This window comes from Cebus imitator, unplaced genomic scaffold (assembly GCF_001604975.1).
Source record: "Cebus imitator isolate Cc_AM_T3 unplaced genomic scaffold, Cebus_imitator-1.0 Scaffold82, whole genome shotgun sequence".
NCBI classification, from domain to species: domain Eukaryota; kingdom Metazoa; phylum Chordata; class Mammalia; order Primates; family Cebidae; genus Cebus; species Cebus imitator.
This window is the reverse complement of record NW_016107397.1, coordinates 4,012,302-4,021,998: the sequence shown is the minus strand read 5'-3', so window position 1 is coordinate 4,021,998 and position 9,697 is coordinate 4,012,302. Positions and strand designations below refer to the sequence as shown.

Below are 9,697 nucleotides of genomic sequence, written 5' to 3'. Positions count from 1 at the left end.
GGGGCATACTATTATTATCCCATTTTATTTATATATACGTGTATATATATATTTAGATGGAGTCTCACTCTGTCACCCAGGCTGGAGTGCAATGGTGCCATCTTGGCTCACTGCAACCTCTGCCTCCCAGGTTGAAGCAATTCTGCCTCAGCCTCCTGAGTAGCTGGGATTACAGGCATCTGCCACCACGCCAACTAATTTCTTTTGTATTTTTAGTAGAGAAGGAGTTTTACCATCTTGGCCAGGCTGGTCTTGAACCTTGTGATCCAGCTACCTTGGCCTCCCAAAGTGCTGGGATGACAGGCGTGAGCCGCCATGCCCAGCATTTTATTCTTGAGACAGTCTTACGCTGCTACCCAGGCTGGAATGCAGTGGCAAAATCTCAGCTCATTGCAACCTCCTGGGTCCAAGTGATTCTCCTGCCTCAGCCTCCCAAGTAGCTGGGATTATAGGCGCCTGTCATCACACTTGGCTAATTTTTATATTTTTAGTAGAGATGGGGTTTCACCATGTTGCCCAGGTAGGTCTCGAACTCCTGACCTCAAGTGATCCGCCCACCTTGGCCTCCCAAAGTTCTGGGATTACAGGCGTGAGCTACCACGCCTGGCCTATATATGTTGATTTATTTAATCCTCATCACACCCCTATGAGGGACATACTATTATTATCCCATTTTATTTATTTATTTTTAACATATTATCTAGGCTGGAGTGCAGTGGCAGGATCTCAGCTCACTGCAACCTCTGCCTGCTGGGTTCAAGTGATTCTCCTGCCTCAGTCTCCCCCGAGTAGCTGGGATTACAGGTGTGCATCACCACACCTGGCTAGTTTTTGTATTTTTAGTAGAGATGGGGTTTCACCATGTTGGCCAGGCTGGTCTTGAACTCCTCAAGTGATCCACCCACCTCAGCCTCCTAAAGCGCTGAGATTACAGGCATGAGCCACCATGCCTGGCCTATTATCCCATTTTAGAGATGAAGAAATAGAGGCACAGCAAGTAGCAAGATTGTCACACAGCTGCTAAATGGCTGAGCCAGGATTCCAACCCAACCAGTTTGGCTCAAGTCTGCACTTGAGCCTGCACTGACTGCCTCAAGTCATCTGCCGAATGAATGGCTGATGTGTTTGTCTCGTCTTTCACCTCCCTCGGATGTTTCTCCTCCCTGCCAGTGTGTAAGCTGCTGAGCACAGAGCTACAGGCAGAGCTGAGTCGAACTGGCCAATCTCGAGAGGTGCTGGAGCTGGGGCAGGTGCTAGACACAGGCAAGAGGAAGAAACATGTGCCTTACAGCGTGTCGTGAGTCCTCCTCCATGCTACTCCACCTTCCAACCCCCAAAGGAGCCCTGGGAGTCCCTAAAGCATCCAAGGAATCTTTGTTTGCCCTCTTTCCACAGAGAGACAAGGCTAGAAGAGGCCTTGGAGAATTTATGTGAGCGGATCCTGGACTACAGTGTTCATGCTGAGCGCAAGGGCTCACTGAGATATGCCAAGGTCAGACCCTTCCCCAGGGCAGGACCCCACTTCTCAGAAACAAATATCTGTATTCCCTGAGGTCCTCCAGAGGTTATCTGCCCATCATCTCACCATAATGGAACTCACCCCTCAATCTCCAGCAGTTGACAAAACTGAAATGGCAAAAAGGGGAAGGGAGGGTTGGGGTGGTGGGCTGGGCTGATACCAAATTCTTAATTTCTCAGGGTCAGAGTCAGACCATGGCAACGCTGAAAGGCCTAGTGCAGAAGGGGGTGAAGGTGGATCTGGGGATCCCTTTGGAGCTGTGGGACGAGCCCAGTGTGGAGGTCACATACCTCAAGAGGCAGGTAGGATAAGATACTGCACCATCCAGGGAGGTAAGAAGGGAACCTGAGAGGGGAGCTAGGTTAGGGTTTGACTGTAGGGGATGTCTACCTCTGAGCAGGGGGAAGCGGGGAGAGTGAGGACTGTGCCATTGATTAAAGTGGTTCCAGGAGTGGCCGGACATGGTGGCTCACACCTGTAATTCCAGCAATTTGGGAGGCTGAGGCAGGTGAATCACCTGAGGTCAGAAAGTTGAGACCACCCTGGCCAACATGGCGAAACCCCGTATCTACAAAAAATACAATAATTAGCCAGACATGCTGGTGCATGCCTGTAGGCGCAGCTACTAGGGAGGCTGAGGCAGAATTGCTTGAACCCAGGGAAGTGGAGGTTGCAGTTAGCCAAGATCGCACCACTGCACTCCAGCCTGGGCGAAAAAAGAAATCATAATGAGCCAGATGTGATGACTCACAGCTGTAATGCTAGCACTTTGCGAGTCTGAGGTAGAAGGATTGCTTGAGGCCAGAGTTCGAGACCAGCCTGTGCAACAAAAGAGGCCCTTCTCTATAAAAAATAATAATAATTTTAAAATTTAAGGAAAATTTTAGAAGTAATCATCATTGCTAATAGTATCCACACTTATTGAGCACTTAGTGTGTCCCAGACTCCGGACCACATACTTTGCATCTGCTGCTTCATTTTACCTCACAACAACCTGAGGTGGTAGGTACAATTACCATACATATATTACAGGCAAGGAGCTGAAACTCAAGAGTTTAATAACCTACTTGGCAGAGTAGGTGCTGCTAAATGTTTGTTGAATGAATGAGGATCACACATCCAGTTGGCCAAGCTTAGCGTCCTGACTACCTGCCTCTCCAAAATCAGTCAGGTTGAGCAGCTAGAACAGGGAATGGAGAGCAGACAGGAGGGATTCCAAATCCGTCCAGAGCAGATTCTCTTCTGGCCCTTCTACTTGCCCAGTGTGAGACCATGCTGGAGGAGTTTGAAGATGTCGTGGGAGACTGGTACTTCCGCCATCAGGAGCAGCCCCTACAAAATTTTCTCTGTGAAGGTCATGTGCTCTCAGCTGCTGAAACTGGTAAGCTTGGGGGTTGAGCTCCTCTCCTGCCAAGCCACAGCCTCCCCTGCCTCCAGGACTAATACCTAAATTGTTTTCCCTCATCCAATCTAGCATGTCTACAGGAAACATGGACTGGAAAGGAGATCACAGATAAGGAAGAGAAAACAGAAGGGGAAGAAGAGGAAGAGGAGGAAGAGGAAGGGGGAGACAAGATGACCAAGACAGGAGGCCACCCCAAACATGACCGAGAAGAGCTTTGACCCTTGCCTTTGAGCCCGCAAGAGGGGAAGGGATCATGGAGAGCCCTCTGAAGTCTGCGCTCTCCCAGCTCACAGCTTTCAGGGTATGTTTGTGAGTGACTCCACCCAAGCTTGTAGCCGTTTTCTCCAATCTAACCTCAGGCAAGATCCTGGTGAAGCAGCACAGCAAGGATGGAGGGTGGGGGTGGAGGCCCTGCACTTATAGATGAACTCCATTCAGCCCCTTAATTGGCAGTTGTGTGTGCTGACAGTACTGAAAGCTTTTCCCTTTAACTGCTCCCCACCCCAACCCAGAGGTCACCAGTAGCACTGGAGCTGTGGGCTTTAGGAAAATCACTTAGCTCCATAAGGTCTGTTTTTAGACCCTTCCAAGGAAGAGGCCAGAATGGACATTCTCTACAACCTATATATATATTGCCTGCATCCAGGAGGCTACACACCAGCAAACTGCGAAGGAGAAATGGGACACTGGGTGATGGCCTGGAGTTGCCGATAAGTTAGGTGGGGTAGATACTTGGTCTACTTCAGATCAGTGTCACTGAGAGCTTACCATATAGTTTCATAGGTGCTAAATTTTCTATATCGCTATTAAATTTTTTTTTTCCCTAAAAACTACCTGGACCCAAAGTTTCAAACAACAGCAGGGCACACATTATAGCTAGCTGGTCGATGAGGCAGCACCCAGAATGGCCACTGTCTTGTTAAGCTCAAGCTCCAGCCTGGGCAACACAGTGAAACCCCATCTCTATAAATATGCACACCCACACGCACACGCACACACACACCCCTCAAAAAAAAGCTGCAGGCGCAGTGGCTCATGCCTGTAATCCCAGCACTTTGGGAGGCCAAAGCGAGCAGATCACCTGAGGTTGGGAGTTCAAGACGAGCCGACCAACATGAAACCCTTCTCTACTAAAAATACAAAAAATTAAAAAGTTAGCCGGGCGTGGTGGTGCATGTACCCGTAATCCCAGCTACTTGGGAGGCTGAGGCAGGAGAATCACTTGAACCTGGGAGGTGGAAGTTGCGGTGAGCCGAGATCGCGCCATTGCACTACAGCCTAGGCGACAAGAGCAAGACTCCTGTCTCAAGAAAAACAAAACAAAACTAGAAGGGCATGCATGTCTGTATTCCCATTACTTCGGGAATCTGAAGTGGGAGGATTGCTTGAACTCAGGGGTTCAAGGCTGGGGCAAGCTATGATGGAGCCCCTGCACTCCAGCCTGGGGGACAGGGCAAGACTTTGTCTCAAAAGAAAAAAAATAACAGACGCAGTGGCTCACATATGTAATCCCAGCACTTTGGGAGACCAAGGCTGGAGAATCGTTGGAACCCAGGAGTTTCAGACCAGTCCTGGCAACAGTCTCTACAAAAAAAAGAGAGAAAGAGAAGAAAAGAAAGAAAAAAAAAAAGGAAGTAAAGAAGAAAAAAGAGAAAGAATAAATATAAAGCTTAGCTGGGCTTGGTGGTGTGCGCTTGTGGTCCCAGCTACTTAGGAGGCTGAGGCGGGAGGATCACGAGCCCAGGAGGTCGAAGGTGCAGTGAGTTCCGATTGTGTCACTGCACTCCAGCCTGGGCAACAAAGTGAGACTCTACCTCAGAGCTAATGGCGCTTCATAATTGTGAGCCCAAGGAAGCTGCTGGGGTCGCGGGGCGGAGAACCGCCAGGGGGCTGGAGTCCAGGCAGCGTCCTCCGGCATACAGTGAAGAAGGCGCTGGAATTACAGCCAACGCCACGGCGCCACTTCGGCCGCCATAGCTGGGCGCACGGAAGCTCGCAGAAGACAAACTACCACGCGCGTTTTCGATTTCTGCGCTTTCCTCGAGCGAGGCAAGACTAGCAGAGGCCCAACGTAGAGCGCGGCTAGGGTTCGAGTGAGGGAAATACGAAGGATAGCCTTTGGAGGGTGACGGGAGAGGACCTACCGCGAGAGGAAGGGGGCCGGGGCCGAGGACGCAAAGGGAGGGGCGGGCCCACGTGGGAAAGGAGGCTGGGCGATACCATTTTGGGCAGGGGTCGAGGGTGATACCAACTTAATGAGAACTAAGGCTTAGAGGCAGTGGTGGGGCCGGGCGCGGATGGAGGACAGCGGAGGGACAGCACGGTCGCCCACTGCTTCATTTCCTTTCTCCTCAGCCCGTCCCTCCCTGCCAGGAGCAGCCTCATGCGGACCGAGCCGCTGCGCGGGGCGTCCCCTCTGCTGGTGCCCGGCGACCCCTACTCCGTGGTGGTTCTGCTGCAGGGCTACGCGGAGCCCGAGGGGGTGGACGACGCCGTGCGCGCCGATGGCTCCGTGACCCTTGTCCTGCCCCAGACCTGGGGTCCGGCAAACAGCCATGGAGAGTCCCCGCGCGGGGGTGGCGGCGCGGAGGCCGCCCTGGAGGAGGCGGCCCGTGGCCCCATCCTGGTGGACACCGGGGGCCCCTGGGCTCGGGAGGCGCTACTGGGGGCGCTGGCGGGGCAGGGCGTGGCCCCGGAAGACGTGACACTGGTGGTGGGGACCCACGGGCACTCGGATCACATCGGGAATTTGGGGCTGTTCCCAGGCGCGGCTCTGCTGGTCTCGCACGATTTCTGCCTCCCTGGAGGCCGCTACCTGCCCCACGGGCTTGGTGAGGGGCGGCCCTTGCGCCTGGGCCCGGGGCTCGAGGTGTGGGCCACGCCGGGCCACGGGGGCCATCGCGACGTGAGCGTGGTGGTGGCTGGCACGGCTCTGGGCACCGTCGTGGTGGCAGGGGATGTGTTTGAGCGAGATGGGGATGAGGATTCGTGGCAGGCGCTGAGTGAAGACCCCGCAGCCCAGGAGCGGAGCCGGAAGAGGGTCCTGGTCGCTGCCGACGTGGTTGTACCTGGTCACGGGCCCCCCTTTCGAGTGCTCAGGGAAGCCTCCCAGCCCGAGACTGAGGGTGAAGGGAACAGCCAGCAGGAGCCAGTGGTCGGAGACGAGGAGCCCTCTCTGCACTGATCAGCGCCGAGAGAGACTGGCTTCTTGACGGGGAAGCCCTTCAGCGAGGAGCTGCTGGAGACAGAGTACGCGGTCGGCCAGTCAGAGCAGTCAAGGGTGGTAGCTTCCAGCCCTTCCAAGAGGCCAGGTTTCTAGTGAGGACAGAGTGCACTTGACACTGCCATCACGTCGTCAGAGACACTACCTGTCTCTGCAACCAAACTAAGATCAAAGGACGGGCTCAGCCCCTGTGCATCCTCCCTGGGCCTCAGTAAAATGGGAGAGGGTTCCTCCAAAGGGCCTCCAAAATAAAAATGGAAACTGCATTGAAAATCATAGTGCCCTAGTGTAAATGTGAAGTATGGATAATTGTGCAAACATAGTAATTGCCAACTTCAGCAAGGGGCACACTTTAGCCAATTGCCTGCCTCTTTCTTTCTTTCTTTTTTTGTTCTCAGAAGAATCTTCCTTCCTTCCTTCCTTTCTTTTCTTTCCTTTTTTCTGAGTCTCGCTCTTGGGACTCATAGGCATCCACAAAGGCCTTCGGATCCCCAGGGGCACTCAGGTGGGGCAGGTGAAGGAAAGGAGCAAGTCCGCCTCGTTGTGGACAATGAGCAGGCCTGGGTGGATGCTGTCTGGCATGGCCAGGCTGGAGGTCATTTCCCAGGCATCCATCTCCCGGGTTCAAGCTATTCTCCTGCCTCAGCTTTTTTTTTTTTTTTTTTTTTTTTTTTGTGCCATGTGCTTGCCATGTTGACCAGGCTGGTCTTGAACTCCTGACGTCAGGCGATCCATCCGCATTGAGCCACCACACCCAGCCTATTATTCCTTTTCACAAATAAGAAAAAACTGAAATGATGAGTGGTTAAGTGACTTCACCTTAAATCATCAGAGATGACATAAATAGTAATTGGTGGCTGGGCGAGGTGGCTCATGCCTGTAATCCCAGAGCTTTGGGAGGCTGCAGAGGAGGATTGCTTGAGGTCAGGAGTTTGAGACAAGCCTGGGCAACATAGCGAGATCCCATCTCTAAAAAAAAAATTAGTTGGGCTTGGTGGACCCCGCCTGCCGTCCCAACTATTTGGGAGGCTAAGGCAGGAGATCACTTGAGCTTAGTAGTTGGAAGCTACAGTGAACCGTGATTGCACCACTGCACTCCAGCATGGGCAACAGATCAAGACCCTGAAAGTTATTGGCAAAAAGTAACTGGCAGAGCAGAGATTCCAACTCAGGCAATCTCGCTGCAGAGGTGGACTTGACCTCTACGTGGCATCCTGAGGCAGCCCCTGCACTGAATAATAGATTGATTCCCAATCGACTGACGCAAAAGGGTTACGTGATTCTTCTCTTTTTTTTGAGTTGAGGTTTCACTCTTCTTGCCCAGGCTGGAGTGCAGTGGCGTGATCTCGGCTCACTGCAACCTCCATCTCCCAGTTTCTTTTTTTTTTTTAGAGACGGGGTCTTGCTATGTTGCCCAGGCTGGAGTGCAGTGGCTATTCACAGGCGCGATCCCACTACTGATCAGCACGGGAGTTTTGACCTGCTCTGTTTCCGACCTGGGCCGGTTCACCCCTCCTTAAGCAACCTGGTGGTCCCCTGCTCCCGAGAGGTCACCATATTGATGCCGAACTTTGTGTGGACACCCAATCGGCATAGTGCACTACAGCCCAGAACTCCTGGGCTCAAGAGATCCTCCAGCCTCCGCCTCCCAAGTAGCTGGGACTACAGGCACGTGCCACCACACCCAGCCAGCTCCCAGTTTCAAGAGATTCTCCTGCCTCAGCCTCCCAAGTAGCTGGAATTATAGGCTTGCGCCACAATACCCAGTTAATTTTGTATTTTTAATAGAGACAGGGTTTCTCCATGTTTGTCAGGGTGGTCTTGAATTCACAACCTCAGGTGATCCGCTTGCCTCAGCCTCCCAAAATGCTGGGATTATACGCATGAGCCACCATGCCTGGCTAGTTTATTTTTTATAGAGATGGGGTCTCACTATGTTGCCTGGGCTCAAGTGATTCTCTTGCTTCGGCCTCTCAAAGTGCTGGGATTACAGGTGTGAGCCAACCTGCCCAGCCTGGAAAAAAGTTTTGGTTCACCAAACATAGTCCTTCTCTCACTGGCAGGTCTCTGGCAGGTGTTCCGCTTGTCTTATATGGCCTCTGACCCAAAGCCTAGTGTCTAAGCCACCGCCATACACATCTGCAGGTCCCCTCTCTTGTTTAAAACTATATGTCTGTGGCTAGGCGTGCTGGCTCACGCCTATAATCCCAGCACATTAGGAGGATGAGGCAGGTGGATCACTTGATGTCAGGAGTTTGAGACCTGCCTGACCAACATGGTGAAACCCTGTCTCTACTGAAAATAAAAAATTAGCTGGGCGTAGTGGCACGCGCCTGTAATCCCAGTTACTTGGGAGACTGAGGCAGGAGAATCACTTGAATCCGGGAGGTTGAGGTTGCAGAGAGCCGATTGCGTCCCTGGATTCTAGCCTGGACGATAGAGGGAGACTCCATCTAAACAAAAAACAAAACAAAACAAAAAAACAACCCCAAAACTATATGTCTGTGGGTTTTGGTAAATCCTGCAGAGAATAACTCCATCTGTCTCCTGGTCCTCATTGATGCACCTGCACATCCTCCCCTTGCCACCAGAGGGGAGTCTAGGCTTGCCTCCAATTCCCTGGTCTCCAGCCCTCCCCATCCCTGACAAACCCTTCCTTCTCTGGGCCTAAATCCCCCTTTTCCCTCTTATCTCCACTGTTGCCAACCCTGCCTCCACCATCTCCATCCTAGACGTAGAACAAGAAGCTTGTTTGCACACAGAAGAAAGAGACAGAGGCGCTGTCTCTTTAGGGAGTAGCTAATGAAATTGGATCCCTGAGGTCCTGGGGATTTTTTGCACAATGGGCCAAAAAGAGAGAGAGATGCCATAGAAGATGGACAGACCACAAAGGGAAAAGCCGCATAAATGCACAGATCAAAGGGAGAGTTGGGAAAGTGTTACCTGTTGGTGGGAGACCCCGCAAGTGCCGAGCAAGGATCTGAAGTCTCAGCCTATTCCCATATGAATACAGAACTAGAAAAGAATTAGAGATATAGTTACATAGTTATTCCTATATATAATCATGAATAATCATATAGTTAATCGTATATAATCACAGAAATATATATACTCATGGTGACCTTTTAATCTTACTATTATTGGGTTATGGAGCATGGAACTGAGGTGACATTGTGAACAAAGTGATCCTAAGGCAAAATGCTATAAGCCCTTTGCCATGCCTGCATAAAGGCTGCTGGAGGGCACCTCAGCTGTGAGGCAGTACCAGCGCTGGGAAAGCGCCCACTGTTTAGCCAGCTAGGGAAGGAGACGTCCAAGACGTCTGAGACTTCTCCTTCCTCGGGGGTGTTAGGAGAAAACTCCGCTTCTCCAAGCTCTTGTGGTAGGCCTGATGGCTGTCAGGGAAACCCATGGACATCCGGGGTGCTTAATTGTCTCTATGTGATGCTGAGCTTCAGTGGTCATGTTCCATGTCTACCTTAGTGTTCTGCTTCTGCACCTGCTCCCTCCTTTTCTTAAAAGATAAAATCAGTAATAGTAACATAATTTT

The 9,697-nt window shown here is 51.8% G+C and overlaps 2 protein-coding genes across 5 annotated transcripts in view; both read left to right on the top strand.

Annotated features, from left to right (window-relative positions):
- Window positions 1-5,298, top strand: part of CNPY4 (canopy FGF signaling regulator 4) — a 7,249-nt gene extending 1,951 nt beyond the window's left edge. The window contains exons 2-7 of one of the 3 annotated variants that reach the window (XR_005201110.1): window positions 1,171-1,297; window positions 1,396-1,492; window positions 1,699-1,821; window positions 2,783-2,900; window positions 2,994-3,225; window positions 5,280-5,298. Coding sequence is in view for 1 of the 3 variants with exons in the window: in XM_017533642.2 (XP_017389131.1) it covers window positions 1,171-1,297; window positions 1,396-1,492; window positions 1,699-1,821; window positions 2,783-2,900; window positions 2,994-3,142 (614 nt within the window). In the remaining 2 variants the exon portion in view is untranslated. Of the gene's footprint in view, window positions 1-1,170; window positions 1,298-1,395; window positions 1,493-1,698; window positions 1,822-2,782; window positions 2,901-2,993; window positions 3,747-5,279 lie in introns of those variants that run through there. The other 2 variants (XR_001826757.2, XM_017533642.2) reach the window with 2 other exon arrangements.
- MBLAC1 (metallo-beta-lactamase domain containing 1) lies at window positions 3,130-6,423 on the top strand. Of its 2 annotated transcripts, none has more exons than XM_037740324.1 (2): window positions 3,130-3,225; window positions 5,280-6,423. In XM_037740324.1, the coding sequence occupies exon 2, from the start codon at window positions 5,308-5,310 to the stop codon at window positions 6,106-6,108; it is 801 nt and encodes a 266-aa protein (XP_037596252.1). In that variant the 5' UTR covers window positions 3,130-3,225; window positions 5,280-5,307; the 3' UTR covers window positions 6,109-6,423. The 2 variants fall into 2 exon arrangements, with proteins under 2 accessions (XP_037596252.1, XP_017389118.1); XM_017533629.2 differs by lacking the exon at window positions 3,130-3,225 and adding an exon at window positions 4,635-5,017.
- Window positions 6,424-9,697: the final 3,274 nt, after the last annotated feature.

Bases quoted from the DNA above. Each gene is read 5' to 3' on its own strand.
- MBLAC1 (XM_037740324.1), top strand. From the start codon at position 5,308: ATGCGGACCGAGCCGCTGCGCGGGGCGTCCCCTCTGCTGGTGCCCGGC.